Genomic DNA, 20,086 nt, shown 5'->3' with positions numbered 1-20,086 from the left:
TTTGTCATCGGCAAGGACTAGGGATTTTGATAGGATAAAAAGAACCAGAATAGGCAAAATCCTAGAGGAAAACCTGGTTGAGTCTGCTTTCCAACAGACACTGGGAGACAAATTCACCTTTCAGCAGGACAACAACCTAAACACAAGGCCAAAGATACACCATTATTGCTTACCAAGACAACATTGAATGTTCCTGACTTAACTCGGCTTGAAAATCTGTGACAAGACTTGAAAACTGCTGTCTAGCAATGATCAACAACCAATTTGACAGAGCTTGAATAATTTTTTAAAGAATAATGTGCAAATGTTGTGCAATTCAGGTGTGCAAACTCTTAGAGACTTACCAGAAAGACTCACAGCTGTAGGTGATTATAACATGTATTGACTATGGGGTGTGAATACTTATGTTAATTAGACATTTCTGTATTTAATTTACAATAAATTAGCAACAATTTCTAAATAAAATGTTTTCACTTTGTCATTATAGGTTATTGTGTGTAGATGGGTGACTAAACAATCTAATTGAATCCATTTTGAATTCAAGCTGTAACAAAACAAAATGTGTAAGAAGTCAAGGGGTATGAATACTTTCCGTTGTGCCTGTGGTAAAATGACCTGATTTGGTTGCAGAGAGTGTCTCTGATGTCAACAGGACTCTCACTCAGCTCATTAGCTTGCTGATACACACAGACATTTTGATGACACTTGCAAAGACAGTTTGCCTTTTTGCAGGGCAGCTTCTGATGAGTAACTCCAAGCCCCAAAATAAATTGACACAAAACGTCTGTGTTTTAAACTAGATGACTGAGGTTCACTCTGCATTTCTGACTGCTATATTAAGAACTCCGACTCAAGTGAAGGACCTTAGAGAGATTGCTGTTTGGCTACAGAGATGAGTGTTGGGCTGACACAACCCATCTGTATGGAAATAGCTCTGGCTCTACTCATTTTGCCAGGTAAGAACGACAAAGGAAATAAAAAAATAAACACTAGGAAGTAATGTATTATATGTATCATGTATAATTAGTGGTATACAATGTATTGTGTCATGTTGGAGTCACTTTTATTGTAAAATAAGAATAGAATATGTTTCTAAACACGTCTACATTAATGTGGATGCTACCAGGATTACGGATAGTCTTGAAAGAATCGTGAATAATGATGAGTGAGACAGTTACAGACACATAAATGTCATACCACTCCAAAAATGCTTAACCTTCCCGGTTATTGTAAGGGTTAGCATGTCTTGGGGGTATGATACAGTGCATTGCGAAAGTATTCGGCCCCCTTGAACTTTGCGACCTTTTGCCACATTTCAGGCTTCAAACATAAAGATATAAAACTGTATTTTTTTGTGAAGAATCAACAACAAGTGGGACACAATCATGAAGTGGAACGACATTTATTGGATATTTCAAACTTTTTTAACAAATCAAAAACTGCAAAATTGGGCGTGCAAAATTATTCAGCCCCTTTACTTTCAGTGCAGCAAACTCTCTCCAGAAGTTCAGTGAGGATCTCTGAATGATCCAATGTTGACCTAAATGACTAATGATGATAAATACAATCCACCTGTGTGTAATCAAGTCTCCGTATTAATGCACCTGCACTGTGATAGTCTCAGAGGTCCGCTAAAAGCGCAGAGAGCATCATGAAGAACAAGGAACACACCAGGCAGGTCCGAGATACTGTTGTGAAGAAGTTTAAAGCCGGATTTGGATACAAAAAGATTTCCCAAGCTTTAAACATCCCAAGGAGCACTGTGCAAGCGATAATATTGAAATGGAAGGAGTATCAGACCACTGCAAATCTACCAAAACCTGGCCGTCCCTCTAAACTTTCAGCTCATACAAGGAGAAGACTGATCAGAGATGCAGCCAAGAGGCCCATGATCACTCTGGATGAACTGCAGAGATCTACAGCTGAGGTGGGAGACTCTGTCCATAGGACAACAATCAGTCGTATATTGCACAAATCTGGCCTTTATGGAAGAGTGGCAAGAAGAAAACCATTTCTTAAAGATATCCATAAAAAGTGTTGTTTAAAGTTTGCCACAACCCACCTGGGAGACACACCAAACATGTGGAAGAAGGTGCTCTGGTCAGATGAAACCAAAATTGAACTTTTTGGCAACAATGCAAAACGTTATGTTTGGCGTAAAAGCAACACAGCTCATCACCCTGAACACACCATCCCCACTGTCAAACATGGTGGTGGCAGCATAATAATTTGGGCCTGCTTTTCTTCAGCAGGGACAGGGAAGATGGTTAAAATTGATGGGAAGATGGATGGAGCCAAATATAGGACCATTCTGGAAGAAAACCTGATGGAGTCTGCAAAAGACCTGAGACTGGGACGGAGATTTGTCTTCCAACAAGACAATGATCCAAAACATAAAGCAAAATCTACAATGGAATGGTTCAAAAATAAACATATCCAGGTGTTAGAAATGCCAAGTCAAAGTCCAGACCTGAATCCAATCGAGAATCTGTGGAAAGAACTGAAAACTGCTGTTCACAAATGCTCTCCATCCAACCTCACTGAGCTCGAGCTGTTTTGCAAGGAGGAATGGGAAAAAAATTCAGTCTCTCAATGTGCAAAACTGATAGAGAAATACCCCAAGCGACTTACAGCTGTAATCGCAGCAAAAGGTGGCGTTACAAAGTATTAACTTAAGGGGGCTGAATAATTTTGCACGCCCAATTTTTCAGTTTTTGATTTGTTAAAAAAGATTGACATATCCAATAAATGTCGTTCCACTTCATGATTGTGTCCCACTTGTTGTTGATTCTTCACAAAAAAAATACAGTTTTATATCTTTATGTTTGAAGCCTGAAATGTGGCAAAAGGTCGCAAAGTTCAAGGGGGCCGAATACTTTCGCAAGGCACTGTATTTGTACTCCTTGGATTGGTATTACAAAGCGGGATTTACATTTATTTTATTGAACCTTTTTTTTGTCAACAATCTAAACAAAATAACATGTAATGTCAAAGTGGAATTTATTTTATTCATATAAATTAAATAACAAATATAGCTGTTGCATAAGTGTTAATCTCCTTGAGTCAATACATGTTATAAACACGTTTGACAGCAATTACAACTATGTGTCTTCTTGGGTCAGTCTCTCAGAGCTTTAGCCACCTGGATTGTGAAATATTAGCCAATTATTATTTTCCTAATTCTGCAAGTTCTGTAACTGTCACCAATGGGGCGGCAGGGTAGCCTATTGGTTAGAGCGTTGGACTAGTAACCAGAAGTTCAAATCCCCGAGCTGTTGTTCTGTCGTTCTGCCCTGAACAGGCAGTTAACCCACTGTTCCTAGGCCATCATTGAAAATAAGAACTTGTTCTTAACTGACTTGCCTAGTTAAATAAAGGTAAAATAATAAATAAATACAAAATGGCCTCATGGTAACATCCCTGAAAAGTTTCCTTCCTGTCCTGCAGCTCAGTTCAGAAGGACGACTCTATCTTTGTTGTGTCTGGGTGGTTTATAACATCATCCACAGCATAATGATTAACTTGACCATGCTTAAAGATATATTCAATGTCTGATTTATTGTTACCAATCACTGCCATTCTGTATGAGGCTTTCCAAAGGCTCCCTGGTCTTTGTAGCTGAATCTGTGCTTGAAATTCAATACTTGCCTGAGGGACCTTACAGATGTTGTATGCATTGGGACAGAGGAAGGGTTAGTCATTCAAAAACCATGTCAACCCCTATTTTTTCACTCAGAGTGAGTCCATGTAACTTATTACGTGATTTGTTTAGCCAAATTTTACTCAATCTGAACTTGAACAAAGGGGCGGAATACTAATGCAACAATTATATTTTAGTTATGACATTTTTATTCATCTTTAAAAAATGATTGAATTTTTCTTCCATTTCTTTGAGTATATTGTTGACCAAAAAGTGACAATTAAATCAATTTTCATCCCACTTTGTAGCACAAAAAAAAATGTGAAGCAATTCAAGGAGTATGAATAATTTGGCAAGATGCCATAAATACATAGGGGAGTGTAAATCAATAAAACATAGATCTTTGTTTCAGGGGTTTTGTGCACCGACTGGCTTGTGGCATATCAACCGAAAGAGATCTGTGCAGTAAGAGGCTCTTCTGTTGTCATTTCATGCACATTTCACTATCCTGAGAAGCTTGATAACAAGAACCTAACAGTGGAAAAAGTCATGTGGAGTCAAGGGAGGAAACAGTTTTTTGATGGCCCTTTCATCACTGAGAGTAATAATAGAACTCATAACAGCACCAAATTTGAGTACGTTGGTAACAAAGTTCATAATTGTTCTTTGCAAATCCACCAAGTAGAGCAGAGAGACAGTGGAGAATATGCATTCAGATTTGAAACTAACAACGGCAATTGGACGGGAAAGAACGCTACAAACGTGAATGTTTCTGGTAAGTCTGTTTTCCATCCTTTGCTTCAAAAGTGAAATGTTCTTAGGTCACCATTGCATTGTCAATAGATTAGGACATTTACAGTTGTTTTTTCTCCACTTTTAGAGTTGTTCATTTCGATGACAACACCCAAAGTAGGCAAACCAATAAAAGAAGGGGATTGTGTGAATCTGACCTGTATGTACAACTGTTCATCTGCAGTTATGTGGTTCAAGAACAGAAAACCCCTGCAAGAGGAGTCCTCAACTCTTTACCTCCGTGACATATCCTTTCAAGACTCTGGAAACTACTCGTGTTCGCCAAAGCATTACAACAGACCACTTTCTGGGGTTATCAGGGTCAATGTTGAATGTGAGTAAAGGAAGGTTTTATCAACAAGTAACACTGTTTTCTAAAAAGTCACTGATGGGAGGAATACCTGTCTGATCTCTTTCAGATGGCCCTAGGAATACCTCAGTCTCAGTCTGGCCGTCGTCTGAAGTTTTGGAGGGTAGTGATGTTATTTTGACCTGCAGCAGCAATGCTAACCCAACATTGAACTACACTTGGTTTAAAATAGATGGAGACAGTTGTCTGGAAATGGTATATCAGGCTGAGCTACAGTTTAATGTTACTCTCACTGGTAATAGTGGGAAATACTTCTGTGTCGTCATCAATAAGCATGGAAGACAGAATTCCACTATTCTATCACTGAAAGTCAAAGGTAAGTACAATAACATGTTGTAACCACAACGGGTTACAAAGAGTAACAATTCCAACAATCAGAAATCTGAACAACTTAAATGCAAAAACAAATGCACTTGTCTTTTCCTAATAGCACTGACTTTTCTTATAACTTCTTTATTGAGGAAAAATGTGTTTACTATGACTGTGATATGTGGTTGTCTCACCTAGATATCTTAAGATGAATGCACTGATTGTAAGTCACTTTGGACAAGAGCGTCTGCTAAATTATTTAAATGTATTTTAAATTATAATGCTTTTGTGTTCATATGCAGATCATGCAAAGGGGATGGTAGCTGTGACACTCACGATACTTATTGCAGTTCTTGCTGTTGTGCCAATGATTATCATTGTGCCTATGGTTGCTTGGCATCTTGTTGCTCACAGGTACGTTTTACCCACTATTTCCTCAAACTAATTTTTTTAGCTGATTTACTATGCATTCTAAATGAGTCAAAATCATGCTGCCTATTTGTGTGTCCCCAGGAAAAAGACTACAGCACCAAAACCACACACAGAAGAGAACACACAGGTGACAATATGTTTTAAACCATTTGTTACCAACTATGTGTTCCCAGCTATTTGTTCCCGGCTATTTGTTCCCAGCTATTTGTTCCCAGCTATTTGTTCCCAGCTATTTGTTCCCAACTATTTGTTCCCAGCTATTTGTTCCCAACTATTTGTTACCAGCTATGTGTTTGTTATTTGTTCCCAGTTATTTGTTACCAGCTATTTGTTCCCGGCTATTTGTTCCCGGCTATTTGTTCCCAGCTATTTGTTCCCAACTATTTGTTCCCAACTATTTGTTCCCAGCTATTTGTTCCCAACTATTTGTTCCCAGCTATTTGTTCCCAACTATTTGTTCCCAACTATTTGTTACCAGCTATGTGTTTGTTATTTGTTCCCAGTTATTTGTTACCAGCTATTTGTTTCAAAATATTTGCTCCCAGCTATTTGTTCCCAGCTATTTGTTACCAACTATTTGTTACCAGCCATGTGTTCCCAGCTATTTGTTCCCAACTATTTGTTACCAGCTATGTGTTTGTTATTTGTTCCCAGTTATTTGTCACCAGCTATTTGTTTCAAAATATTTGCTCCCAGCTATTTGTTACCAACTATTTGTTACCAGCCATGTGTTCCCAGCCATGTGTTCCCAGTTATTTGTTCCCAGCTATGTTCCCAACTATTTGTTACCAGCTATTTGTTCCAGCTATTTGTTTTGGGCTATGCACGTAGGTCATATTTGTGCTTTTGTGTTGCAACCAAACAATAATTCTTACATCCTTATCCTCAAACTAATTGTGATGATAGTCATGCAGGGTCAATGTTTGAACCCAATGCAGTTGCAGCACAGTGTGCCACAGCTATCACATGTACAGAACAAAATGCAGGCAGTCACTATTTATGCAGTCTTCACCACAAAAACACCCACAATGTTCGTGGTGAGACACAAGCAGAAAATCCTGCAACCAGTATAGACTGTAATTGTATATGTCTGTGTGTGGGTAGGAGCAAGTGTACTGGCAGATTCACAGAGGAAATTGATGTGAAAGTGTGATCATTTACAATAAGGAAGTGGAAATATCGTAGCTGAACTTTGTTTTGCCCAGATATTTTTTAACTATTGTGCAGAAAGTTCTGCTGTTCACTGCCAGTATTTTCTCTGTCTCTATCTCACTGTGTCTAGACCACAGAAGCGCATGTAACCAGCCTCACATCAGACTGTAGTCTGACAGAAGAGTGGAGAGAGGAGGAACCATCGCAACAGGAAGATGTCAGCTATACAACAGTGCACACCAACACCAAGCAAAGGGCAAACATGTAAGTAAAGTGATAATTGATTAAACAATACACAAATCAATGGGTGATGTTACCTTAACCAACTGCACTGTGTTTGTGTTCACGTCCTCTGTTAGAGAACAGCAGAACGAGGAAACTACGGCCCTCTACAGCTCTATATGGTAAGACAGCTACTTTAAAGAAATACACTTAATATGAACATTTTATTTAGATTTTTTTGTGATAACCAATAACAATATGTTTCTGTTTCCACATGTTCAGGGAGCAACAAGCCAAGGAGGACCTCTACAGTGTAGTATCCAGGTACCAACCAGTTATATCCTCTCTGCAACAAGGACAATGACCGTCGCAATGACAGGCCTGCGTATAAAGGGAATGTAGTTTTACCAACGACACTTCTTCATATTCTAACGGTCTACAGCCATGTTTTTAGACCTAGTATAAACCAGTCTTTATCAACAATGATTTGAATAATAACAATTAGAATGTAAAAGATAATGGTAACAACAATAGAATTCCACAACCATGATAATGACTGTGTTCCTGTTTGTAGACCCACTCCTAGGGGGAAACAGGCCCAGGATGACCCAGTCATCTACAGCACTGTGTTCAGGTAACACATCTCAACTAAGACTTTGTGTCACTTTGGCTGCGTTTAGACAGGCAGCCCAAATTCTGATGTTTTTTTCTCTTCACAAATTTTTTTTTTTTTTACCAAGCAGATCAGATCAGCTCTGAAAAAGATCTGATGTGAAAAGATCAGAATTGGGCTGCCTGTGTAAGCATAGTCTTTGCCTTGGTGTTTTAAAATAAAACAAAACATTATGATCATGCAGTTCTATTACCATAAACGTAAGGCAGATATTTTCAGAAGTAAAAATCTAATCTGTGTTTTACAGTGTACATTGACCCAAAATACTTTATTTTGGTTTCAGGCAGTAGTTGAGATGTTGCCTGGCTAACCAAACTCCTTGCTCCGGCCAACCGCTATGCCACGCCCACAGATGTTAGTGTCTTCCGAGTCTGGATCGGAGTACCTTCCTGACAATTTCTAGAATGCAAACACATTCTAACCACTCGGATTGGTCCCAGAAACTGATGGGTTGGGCCAGAGCCAGTACACACGTGGGTAAAGCGCATTGATAGAGGACTCATCTTTTTATCTGTGACATAGCGTCTGTGACAGCATGTGCAGCACCATTTAGGCTATCTTCATTTTGAAGTAGTTAATTTTCTTCTTCAGGTTGGCTGATCCCTCCTGATGACCCGGTTGGACATGACTCCAACATGGCCACCAGGAGGGATCAGCCAATAAATGTTGGAAGTCTCATCCAGTTGATTACATTAAAATGGTGGAAGCCCTCAAAGGCGCTTTTAAAATTCTTCATTGGCTTTGATACTCTGATTGGTTAGAGATTATCCAATTGCTGATGACCTAATTCTGACTTCAGCTGCGTCTGTCTGACTGAAGTACGTAGCAAACAGAACGGCTGAAGATTTCAGTTACCTTGTGTCGTCAGGCAAGTTGAGATGGTGAACCTCACACAATGGACCCTGAGGATCTATTAGACTCCACTAGAGGTCAGAACAGAGCCTTTGCATGATGAATGAACTCACAGCTGTGAACAGAGGAAGAGAGTACGATATCTGCAGTACACCTGAGACAATGCAGATGGCCACCTTGGATATCTGCAGTCCAATCATTTAAATATTCCATAAGAATAAAGACTCCAATATTTAGAGACATTGTTTCTTTTGGTTTACTTTTTCAATGTATTTCACCTAGTCATATGCATCTGGCAATGCATTTGACATTTATTTTGAAAACCCTTTCCTGCAGTCAAACGACCAAAAGCACCCTCATTGGTAGAATGAGAATGTAAATATTTTTTCTAATTTCATAATTTTAAACATTATATCCGGTGTTCTATTTAAAGACGATTTGGTTATATTTCAGTCTTCTATGATGTATATAAAGTGTCAACTTGGGATGCAAAATTGAATAAATTTAAACTCTATGTGACATGGTACAGGTGTCTTCTTTTTTTAAGCCCATAACCATGTGTGTGATGTATATACTTCTGTTGCAAAGTAGATTTGTTTAAGACTACCAAGAAACACTGTGGCCCTGATTTAGCCCACTGCAGAAAAAAGTACTTTAATTTCATTGTATGTACTTTATAGCTATCCTTAGCCATTATACTTTACAGTCTTAAGTAAAAATGTAAATAAATACATGAAGCGTATCAATCTAATTTATTTAGCTTGTATTTGTTTATGCAAATCCATCACCTCTCCATGTGCACTCCTTCTGTGACCTACAGGGGATGACATAGAAACTCTCCTCTGAAACCCTGTTCAATGACAGATTTCCTCATAGAAATAGATCCATCACAGAACATACGACTTGAATGGAATGTTCTTTCTAATAATTCCACTTCCAGGACTACTCTCCATTTTCTGAGCTGAAGCATCACCATGGCATAGCCCCTTGACCCATGACCTCATCATCTGAAGGTCATCCTGCTCTCCGGCTCCCTGAGCGAGACGGCCGGGTGCAGGGGATAGGAAGGCACCTTCTCGAAACTGCGGAAGACCCTGGCTCTGGACACAGAGAAGAAGGAGAGGTGACCCTGGTCACAGTCCATTTACAGCCCAATCTTACCAGGGTGCTACTGAGAGAGGTAGGGCTGAATGTTCCCATTGTGGCAGAGTCCTGAGTTCCCTTTCCTCAGCCTTGCAGTAGTGTTCTCCGGAGTGTCTGGCTCATCCCCTTTTTCTTGTTCTACCTCCCTCTTTACTTTTTGATACCTCTTTTCTTTCTCTATGTCTCTCTTTTCTGGACCTACTCTTGTCTTTTTCAACTCTTTTTTTGAACCACCTTGCTCTCTTCCTTCTGGCGTCCATAGAGACCACTCCCCACTTCCTGCTGTTCTATCCATTCCTTCTGAGGGCCTCGAATGTACCTCCTGCCTCTTACAGTCCACCTACTTCCTCTTGGCGAACGCTGCTGCAAAAGCCTTTCCAATCCCCCACTTTCCAATCCCCCACTTTCCAATCCCTCACTTTCCAATCCCTCACTTTCCGATCCCTCACTTTCCAATCCCTAACGTTCCAATCCCTCACTTTCCAATCCCTCACTTTCTAATCCCTCACTTTCCAATCCCTAACGTTCCAATCCCTAACTTTCCAATCCCTAACGTTCCAATCCCTAACGTTCCAATCCCTCACTTTCCAATCCCTAACGTTCCAATCCCTAACTTTCCAATCCCTAACGTTCCAATCCCTCACTTTCCAATCCCTCACTTTCCAATCCCTCACTTTCCAATCCCTAACGTTCCAATCCCTAACTTTCCAATCCCTAACGTTCCAATCCCTAATTTAGCAATGTAAAGAATGTTAGCTGACATGGGCTAATCGACTATCTGTGACTGACATAAGAGTAGAACTGCTGATGCACAAACACATTTTGTAATTGAGCCTTGTGTAGTCTACTATTCCAATTCGCAGAAATTTGCCAGTCTCACATTCTGAAAAAATATATAAAATGCAAATGTTTGGAATGGACTTGACTCAACATTATGAATCATGACATCATGCTGAACCAAAGAGAGAGGATATTTTCAATTGGGTACAAGACACTACCGTCTGTCACGTTCTGAATGTTGTGCTCTGTTGATTGTGCCCGTTTTCCCCTTGCATACATGAGTAATGGAGGTGGTTTGGTGAACTACGCTTGGTGAACTCGTGATGACCTTGCCTAAGACCAGGACCTGTATTCATAAAGCGCCTCAGAGGAGTGCTGATCTAGAAATCAGATCGCTCCCTGTCCATATACAGTGCCTTGCGAAAGTATTTGGCCCCCTTGAACTTTGCGACCTTTTGCCACATTTCAGGCTTCAAACATAAAGATATAAAACTGTATTTTTTTGTGAAGAATCAACAACAAGTGGGACACAATCATGAAGTGGAACGACATTTATTGGATATTTAAAACTTTTTTAACAAATCAAAAACTGAAAAATTGGGCGTGCAAAATTATTCAGCCCCCTTAAGTTAATACTTTGTAGCGCCACCTTTTGCTGCGATTACAGCTGTAAGTCGCTTGGGGTATGTCTCTATCAGTTTTGCACATCGAGAGACTGACATTTTTTCCCATTCCTCCTTGCAAAACAGCTCGAGCTCAGTGAGGTTGGATGGAGAGCATTTGTGAACAGCAGTTTTCAGTTCTTTCCACAGATTCTCGATTGGATTCAGGTCTGGACTTTGACTTGGCCATTCTAACACCTGGATATGTTTATTTTTGAACCATTCCATTGTAGATTTTGCTTTATGTTTTGGATCATTGTCTTGTTGGAAGACAAATCTCCGTCCCAGTCTCAGGTCTTTTGCAGACTCCATCAGGTTTTCTTCCAGAATGGTCCTGTATTTGGCTCCATCCATCTTCCCATCAATTTTAACCATCTTCCCTGTCCCTGCTGAAGAAAAGCAGGCCCAAACCATGATGCTGCCACCTCCATGTTTGACCGTGGGGATGGTGTGTTCAGCTGTGTTGCTTTTACGCCAAACATAACGTTTTGCATTGTTGCCAAAACGTTCCATTTTGGTTTCATCTGACCAGAGCACCTTCTTCCACATGTTTGGTGTGTCTCCCAGGTGGCTTGTGGCAAACTTTAAACAACACTTTTTATGGATATCTTTAAGAAATGGCTTTCTTCTTGCCACTCTTCCATAAAGGCCAGATTTGTGCAATATACGACTGATTGTTGTCCTATGGACAGAGTCTCCCACCTCAGCTGTAGATCTCTGCAGTTCATCCAGAGTGATCATGGGCCTCTTGGCTTTATCTCTGATCAGTCTTCTCCTTGCATGAGCTGAAAGTTTAGAGGGACGGCCAGGTCTTGGTAGATTTGCAGTGGTCTGATACTCCTTCCATTTCAATATTATCGCTTGCACAGTGCTCCTTGGGATGTTTAAAGCTTGGGAAATCTTTTTGTATCCAAATCCGGCATTAAACTTCTTCACAACAGTATCTCGGACCTGCCTGGTGTGTTCCTTGTTCTTCATGATGCTCTCTGCGCTTTTAACGGACCTCTGAGACTATCACAGTGCAGGTGCATTTATACGGAGACTTGATTACACACAGGTGGATTGTATTTATCATCATTAGTCATTTAGGTCAACATTGGATCATTCAGAGATCCTCACTGAACTTCTGGAGAGAGTTTGCTGCACTGAAAGTAAAGGGGCTGAATAATTTTGCACGCCCAATTTTTCAGTTTTTGATTTGTTAAAAAAGTTTGAAATATCCAATAAATGTCGTTCCACTTCATGATTGTGTCCCACTTGTTGTTGATTCTTCACAAAAAAATACAGTTTTATATCTTTATGTTTGAAGCCTGAAATGTGGCAAAAGGTTGCAAAGTTCAAGGGGGCCGAATACTTTCGCAAGGCACTGTAGTCTTACTCATTATGATCCAAGATAAAACTGATCCTAGACCAGCACTATCACTCTGACATGCTTTATAAATACCGGCCCTGAAGATGAATGCCTAGGATATAGTTCGAACCCCAGTCAATAACACATGCTTACCTGTGTCCTCGTGACACTGCAGGATGGCGTCTAGCTGGACCACCAAACCTCCATTCAAGACGAGCAGATTGGACACCATCTTCTCCACGGCCCGGCTGTCCAGCTGAATGTCAGGGCAAAGAACCTGGTCAACCTCTTCTTTCGAAGAAAGAGGAACACAAAGCTAGATTAGTTCCCCCTTGTCCCACACCCTCATCATTCTGGTACTCGAATGACAGTAAAAGAATGACAGCACAAACAGCAATTATGTTAGCAAACTTTGCATCTCCACTGTTCTTAAAGTAAATGTATTTTTGTAAAATATTCAGTGGAAATTGTTAAAAGTTGTCCTTGTGCATACAGTTGTACGGGTTGTTTAACTTTTCAATCATTGGTTTCTGCTTGACAAACATTTTAAGGGGAAAAATCGGAGTCTCAGCGTCACTCTGTTATCATGGAATTGCCCACAATTAAGATGCAATGTTCAGTCACCGTTCAGATTTCCATACTAGTAATAGGTACATTAATAAATCAATGTCTATTCGTTGCAAAAACTCCTCTTCACTTCCCATCATTGCCAACCCTCAGTCGACGAGCAGCCAAGCTGTATTCTAGACTTACTGTAATATGATGCCAGCATTGTGTAACGTTCTCACTTTAGAGCCTGCTCTGGCCACTTGGCTGGAGGTACAGCAGTAGTAGTAGCCTACTAGGGTGGTGTAGAGACAGCTGCGTCACAGTGATTGTAGAGAAAACGTCTGGGGGAGCTGTACACAGAGTACCCCCATCCACGCAGGGTGTATGGGGAAATCCCTGGGCTAGAAACCTGATCTGTGAGATCCACTGTCATAAGTGGATGCTGCTCAGTGTTCACCCTCACCATTACAGTAGAGGAGGACTTGTGCCTAAAAAATACATTGTTATTATAATGTTCATGCAATTAAGTCAGATATCATATTACCTTGAATCTCATTCAAATTCTATGATTAAATAATTGCACAAAAAAGCAAATGTCAAAGGAGGTTAAAGCATTGCACATTTAACTTGGCATGCAAGTTGATGACAATAACCAGAAAAGTTTGCTTTAATTAATGGGCACGGGGCCCAAACATACAGCAACTGCTATCAGTTCTTGATTAATCAATGAACCTTTATTAATTCACTTGGGGGAAAGAAGAATGGCAAAACATTATATGACCTTTACAGTTGGACAGTTTAAGGGCAAGAACATGCCATGTCATTCGGAAAAACCCCCACCATGTAGCTGCCCTCGCTTGCCATGCATGTGATAAATTGGGAACTCACTGAATAAAATAGTTGGACAGTGGACACGGATTAGCTTGTTGACGCCCATTTCTCACTAAACGAAAGTGTAATTCTACTTCACCCATTTCGTGGAATGGTAAAACAACAGATCCTCGTGTGATTAACACAGGTAAATGTATACAGTAGCAGAGCTATTTTCAATTACCAACCGTTAGCCAACTTTAGCACTGAGGTAGCCTTTTCGCTCCGAGAGACCTGTCCACATTCCCGGAGCCAAGAGACTAGCACTGAGGTCAGATGGTGTGGACGGCTTTGCCGGGCAACTCAATATTGCTAGCTAGCTAGCTAGCTAGGTCACGGTGTACTACGTAGCTAACAACTGTGTAGGCTATTTACCAAACTAGTTAGATGGTAACTGCTTGAATCGAGGCAGTGAAGGGTTGGTGTCATGTCATAATAATGATCTACATGTCAGATAGCAATACAGAACAAACTGCTGTACGTTGTCATGTCGGTGACAGGGTTTTGGCATTCATTTGCAATCGTTTAACGTTATATGGGAGATAGCTAGCTATATGCTATCCATCTGTGGTCGTGCTTTTTTAGCTAGTTAGCCGCTATCTGGGTACCAGTCGTTTCAGCTAACATTCCACTCTTTATCGAGTGGATTGTAGCAATAGCTGAACAGAGCCGCGCCAGGCTAGCTAGAAAGCTTGCTATTGATAATGTCAGTGCATTTCATCGTCATTTCCGAGGAGCTTTTGCATTCGTCAAATTGTAATACAGTTGGCTAGTTAATTATCCAGGTACTAGGCTGTTGTGTAGTTCTCTAGAAACGAAAGAGGAAGTGGCTATCGGCTGGGTAGCAGAGGATTCGTTTGGGACTGGATAATGTATCAATCGCTGGGTGGGCGTGGGCAGAGTTGAGCATTCAGGAACACCAACACTGTACTGACAACTTTCCGCTTTTCCCAAAAGGTAAACAGGAGCTAGCTCGGTTGCAATGTTATATATTATAATTACTTAGAAAAAATATTTAGGAAGGAAAAGCAATTTCTAGTTCACTTAGCTACATGAAAAAAATGTGTTTGGGGGTAGAGCCATAACGTTAACAGAAGATATAGCCTGGACTGAAGATAACTTACTGTATGTATGGTTTTGGGGCAGTTATTATAGTCTGCCACAAAACAGATCCAAGAATATATTTGACTGGCTTTAGTTTAAGGAAGTGGCTATACCTTTAGCTGGCTAGTTGTTTGTCATATTTCATTGAAATTCAAGAACGTTTAAGTGAAATAGATATTTTGTCCGGAGCAGTGTTCCCTCTGAAATACAGACGCCATTGAAACTTCAAGATGAAGTGCACAGGTTGTGGCCATGTTGCGTTTGAGAAAACTGCTAGATTCTGCAGCCAGTGTGGCCATCAACTAGCTGCACCACCAGTCACCAAGGAGCCTGGTCAGTACTGCCCTGTAATGTTATGTTATATAAATACATGTTCTTACTGTTTTACTTGAAGAAAGTAAATGGGATTTTGTAAAAATGTCTGTGGAAATTGTAATCCTTGTGCATAGACTTGTATGGTTTGTTTAACTTTGCAATCATTGGTTTTTGTTTGACACACATTTGAAAGTGAAACATCTGTCACTGTCACTCAGTTACCGTGGAATTGCCTGTATACAGTCGTCATTAAAAATAAGTAAAAATCTGACTCTGACCCTCCTGTCATGTAATCAAACTTGTCTGTACGTGAGTAAAATAACTACTAACTGTGTATCTTTATGAAGGCACATTTATTGCTAACTTGCAAGCCACATGAGAGAGAGATGCTTTCCTCATGAACCCCTACATTCCCACAGGCCCTCATTAACATATGGCCAATCAGGATGCAGTATACGAATAATACACACTTCTATCAACATATGATTTATTTTACAACTGTAATGGTGAATGAAGAAAGAGGGGGATATATTTTAAATTGAACCTTTTATTTAACTAGGCTAGTCAGTTAAGGTCTCCCAAGTGGCGCAGTGGTCTACGGAACTGCATCTCGGTGCAAGAGGTGTCACTACAGTCCCTGGTTCGACTCCAAGCCGTATCACATCCGGCTGTGATTGGGAGTCCCATAGGGCGTCGCACAATTGACCCAGCATCATTTGGGTTTGGCTGGGGTAGGCCGTCATTGTTAATAAGAATTTATATTTGCAAGATGGCAGCCAAACCGGCTGCCATCTTGTATGAATTGATTTTGTCCCCCCACACCAAACGCGATCACGGTTAAAATATCAAAACAAACTCTGAACCAACTATATTAATTTGGGGACAGGTTGAAAAGCATTAAACATTTATGGCAATTTAGCTAGCTAGCTTGCTGTTGCTAGCTAATTTGTCCTGGGATATAAACATTGGGTTGTTATTTTACCTGAAATGCACAAGGTCCTCTACTCCACCAATTAATCCACACACAAAACGGTCAACTGAATCGTTTCTAGTCATCCCTCCTCCTTCCAGGCCTTTTCTTCACTTGACTTTATATTGCGATTGGCAACTTTCATAAATTAGGTGCATTACCTCTACTGACCTCGTTCGTCTTTCAATCACCCACGTGGGTATAACCAATGAGGAGATGGCACATGGGTACCTGCTTCTATAAACCAATGAGGAGATGGGAGAGGCAGGACTTGCAGTGCGATCTGCGTCAGAAATAGAACCAACTTCTATTTTAGCCCTCGGCAATGCAGACACTCGTTGGCGTGCGCGAGTAGTGTGGGTGCAATAATTGAATAATATAGATTTCTACATTTATTTTGCAATGCTTGCGGACGCGACACAAGCGGTGTAGTCAGCCTGTTAGCCCTTGGCAACGCAGACGCTTGTTAGCGCTCGCACAATAATTGAATAATATAGATTTCTACATTTATTTTGCAATGCTTGCGGACGCGACACGAGCGGTGTAGTCAGCCTGTTAGCCCTTGGCAACGCAGACGCTTGTTAGCGCGCGCACAATAATTGAATAATATAGATTTCTACATTTATTTTGCAATGCTTGCGGATACGACACGAGCTGTGTAGTCAGCCTGTTAGCCCTTGGCAACGCAGACGCTTGTTAGCGCGCGCACAATAATTTAATAATATAGATTTCTAAATTTAATTTGCAACAAGCGGTGTAGTCAGCCTGTTATTAACTGACTTGCTTAGTTAAATAAATACAATTACACATTGTAAATAACAGTGACGGCCTACACTGGCCAAACCCGGACGAAGCTGGTCCAATTGTGCGCCGCCCTATGGGACTCCCAATCACGGCCGGATGTGATACAGCCTGCATTCGAACCAGGGTGTCTGTAGTGACGCCTCTAGCACTGTGATGCAGTGCCTTAGACCTCTGCGCCACTCGGGAGCCCCAATAGCCTACACCAATGTTCCTTCTAAGCTGTGCTCAGCTCCCCTCTTACTGCCATGCAGATGAAATACCAGTGCCCACAGAGATGCATGAGATTGAACTTCACTCAACTTTCTAAAGAGTTTCCCTCTTTAGTTAACACTATCAACGCGTCACTCTGCTGTGGGACTTGTGCTCAAATCAACACTATATTAGACACTTTCAATGTAACACACCGAAACAAAATGAACTGTGCAAGAGTTAGTGCGAGAGATTTTCTTTTAGGCAGTGCACATTGGAGAAGGATTTGATTGCATTGACATGCAGAACTTAGGCCCTTACTCTACACAGACCAGTGTGTCATAACCAATCAGCGCTGTAGTAGGCCTAGATGCAAATAGCCATTGACATATATGGATCTGTGCAATTCACCCAGAACTGGACAACATCTGCTATCTTGAGTAGATATGCTTGTTTTGAAATCAAAGCGAGAGCTGCATGTAGCCAAATGTGCACATTTGTTCATATTCTTTTCTAGTTAGTGAGTTATTAGCCCAGTTATAGCTCATTTCTTGTCAACAATGGGGAGTGGTTGCTTCCTACAGGAGCACAAAATGTGTGCATTTCTAGCCATCTTTGAAAATCAAGTCATGTAAAGACCATTTTTTGATGTCTTAAAGGGGCAGTGTTGTATTTTGGTCTTGATTAAGCCAAGTAGGCAGAGTGTAGCACATTTTGTCTGAATCTCTGTAATAAATGGAATGGGAATAAAAATGAGTTTTATTTTAAGTGGTTTCTTGCATCAAACACCACAACATTTTCAGGCACCTCCTTGTCTGAAGGACAAGTGGATAAACAGGTTAATGTCAAGCCCTGCATGTTGTTTTTCAGTCTCATGTAATGTAGGTCTACATTGATCACCACACATTTGCTGCTTCTGTAGTCTGAATGATAGAACAGCTATTTCCATGTTAAAATGTTATGGGATGCATTTTTCTCAATTGTTAACTGTAACTTAAAGCAGTAAAGCCTCAGTGTTCACAGTAAACGTGCACCAATGTTCAAGTTTGTGCTCACTAGACCTGAAATTTGCTCAGTGCCGAAAATGTTTTGAGTGAACATTGGCCTACACCAGACAACTGAGGGAATTCTGATCAAGTTGACAATGTAATTCACAAGCACTAATGCAACTGATTTATTTATTTTTTTTTTCAAATGCAGACAACACTTCTGGAAGTTCACCTAAACCGTTAGATCCATCACTGGAGAGTGTGAATGAGAAGACGGAAATGGAGAGTGATGTGTCAACCCTGAATAACCGGGAAACTAACACTTCTCCGAAGCGGCCCAATGAAGAGCCCAACAGCAACCCTAAGAAAAAGGTGGATATTAAAACCAACATGTTTTTGAGAACTTCCTCGTTCTAATTTCTGATTTTTTAAATTTATTCTGTGTTTGAAAATATTTTTATCTGAAGATGTTGTTTTATCAGTCACTAAACTGTGTCAATAATACTGTCCAGGTATAGAAACTGATCACCTAGCTTGTAGGCCCCCTGCTGCTCCTGCAACAGCTAATAGGAATCCTAATAAGACACAAAATGTAAGTAATGTTGATTGACGGAAGAGTGGATATACTAAGGTTTGTTCTCTTTTTTCAACCTTTGGCTCAATCAGAGAAAAAAGAGGAAGAGGACCAAGAAGAAGAAGGACGGCAGCCCTGCGTCATTGGACTCTGACCAGTTGACCTCTGACCTGTCTGACATCTCCCTTATGGACAGCCATGGGAATAGCAGGAAACAGGACGTTGCAGAGTCCTCCGACAGCGATGCTAGCGCCATGGACGAGACACCCAACTCACTTCATGACACTTCTGCCTTAGTGGAGAAACCAGCCAGTGCATCATCAGCAGCACCCAGTACAATCAGTCCATCTGAGAACACGTCTGACAATAAAGATCCTCCAAGCACTACCTCGTCACAGCCTGAGGCCAGCGCAGAGAGCCATTCTGCCGAAGGGAAAGATCAACAGCGCAGTGAAGAGAAAGACCGATCTCAGTCACCTACAAAACAGACCTCCAAGTCGGCTCCGAATGACACTCCTGCCTCTCTCACCGACTCGGCTGGCAAATCCACCACCATCACCATCCCCCCTCTTCAGTCAGCCTCAGTGGTATCGGCGAAGACCACTGACCAGAAAGCTCCAAAGGATGCTGACTCAAAGACCGCTGAACAGAAATCTCCAAAGGATGCTGACGTAAAGACCGCTGACCAGAAATCTCCAAAGGATGCTGACGTAAAGACCGCTGAACAGAAATCTCCAAAGGATGCTGACTCAAAGACCGCTGACCAGAAATCTCCAAAGGATGCTGACGTAAAGAGCACTAAGAACAAGAAAGACGTGGCCAACTCAAAGCAGACGAACCTGAACCAGAATGCGAACGTGAACCAGAATGCTAAGCAGAACCAGACCAGACGAGACAAACAGAAAGGGACAGATGATCAGCAGAACCAGGATTCGAAGCAAACCACCGCTGGTAATAAGATGGTGTTTGGCACTCAGAAGAAATCAGAGGTAATGTAGCTGCTTGACATTACAAAATACACTGAGGGTACAAAACATGCTCTTTCCATGACATAGACTAACCAGGTGAATCCATGTGAAAGCTATGATCCCTTATTGACTTCACTTGTTAAATCCACTTCAAGCCTTGAGACAATTGAGACATGGAGTGTGTATGTGTGCCGTTCAGAGGGTGAATGGGCAAGACAAAATATTGAAGTGCCTTTGAACTGGGTATAGTAGTAGGTGCCAGGAGCATCGGTTTTGACTGTGTCTAGAACTGCAATGCTGCTGGACATTTTAACACCTTGTGGAGTCCATGCCCCGACAAATTGAGGCTGTTCTAAGGGCACAATATAAGGTATTC

At 41.0% G+C, this 20,086-nt stretch overlaps 2 protein-coding genes across 12 annotated transcripts in view; both read left to right on the top strand.

Moving 5' to 3' along the window:
- Positions 1-600: 600 nt before the first annotated feature.
- On the top strand, positions 601-8,654 carry LOC110487032 (B-cell receptor CD22). 4 transcript variants are annotated; one of them, XM_036939150.1, is made up of 11 exons: positions 601-956; positions 4,053-4,415; positions 4,617-4,766; positions 4,852-5,118; positions 5,414-5,525; positions 5,625-5,670; positions 6,826-6,959; positions 7,055-7,099; positions 7,200-7,241; positions 7,492-7,551; positions 7,874-8,654. In XM_036939150.1, exons 1-11 carry the CDS (start codon positions 893-895, stop codon positions 7,878-7,880), a joined length of 1,290 nt encoding a protein of 429 aa, XP_036795045.1. In that variant the 5' UTR covers positions 601-892; the 3' UTR covers positions 7,881-8,654. The 4 variants fall into 4 exon arrangements, with proteins under 4 accessions (XP_036795045.1, XP_036795044.1, XP_036795046.1 ...); XM_036939149.1 differs by having other exon boundaries at positions 4,521-4,766; XM_036939151.1 differs by having other exon boundaries at positions 4,040-4,415; positions 4,521-4,766.
- Positions 8,655-13,710: 5,056 nt separating this feature from the next.
- The window catches only part of LOC110485301 (E3 ubiquitin-protein ligase rnf213-alpha), a 59,240-nt gene continuing 52,864 nt past the window's right edge, over positions 13,711-20,086 (top strand). For 2 of the 8 annotated variants that reach the window (XM_036939147.1, XM_036939141.1), the window contains exons 1-4: positions 13,713-13,945; positions 15,113-15,234; positions 18,380-18,540; positions 18,835-19,731. In XM_036939147.1, coding sequence (XP_036795042.1) covers positions 15,132-15,234; positions 18,380-18,540; positions 18,835-19,731 — 1,161 coding nt within the window. In that variant the 5' untranslated portion in view covers positions 13,713-13,945; positions 15,113-15,131. Of the gene's footprint in view, positions 14,069-14,435; positions 14,755-15,091; positions 15,235-18,379; positions 18,541-18,834; positions 19,732-20,086 lie in introns of those variants that run through there. The other 6 variants (XR_005035197.1, XM_036939142.1, XM_036939146.1 and 3 more) reach the window with 6 other exon arrangements.

The sequence above is a fragment of the Oncorhynchus mykiss genome, chromosome 12 (assembly GCF_013265735.2).
Source record: "Oncorhynchus mykiss isolate Arlee chromosome 12, USDA_OmykA_1.1, whole genome shotgun sequence".
Lineage (NCBI taxonomy): Eukaryota > Metazoa > Chordata > Actinopteri > Salmoniformes > Salmonidae > Oncorhynchus > Oncorhynchus mykiss.
The sequence above is the reverse complement of the archived record's forward strand: the minus strand, read 5'-3'. Positions and strand labels throughout refer to the sequence as shown.

Coding starts and splice junctions, on each gene's coding strand:
- LOC110487032 (XM_036939149.1), top strand. CDS start 893: ATGAGTGTTGGGCTGACACAACCCATCTGTATGGAAATAGCTCTGGCT. Junction 4,767..4,851: donor TATCAGGGTCAATGTTGAAT/GTGAGTAAAGGA, acceptor GATCTCTTTCAG/ATGGCCCTAGGAATACCTCA. Junction 5,671..6,825: donor ACACAGAAGAGAACACACAG/GTGACAATATGT, acceptor CACTGTGTCTAG/ACCACAGAAGCGCATGTAAC.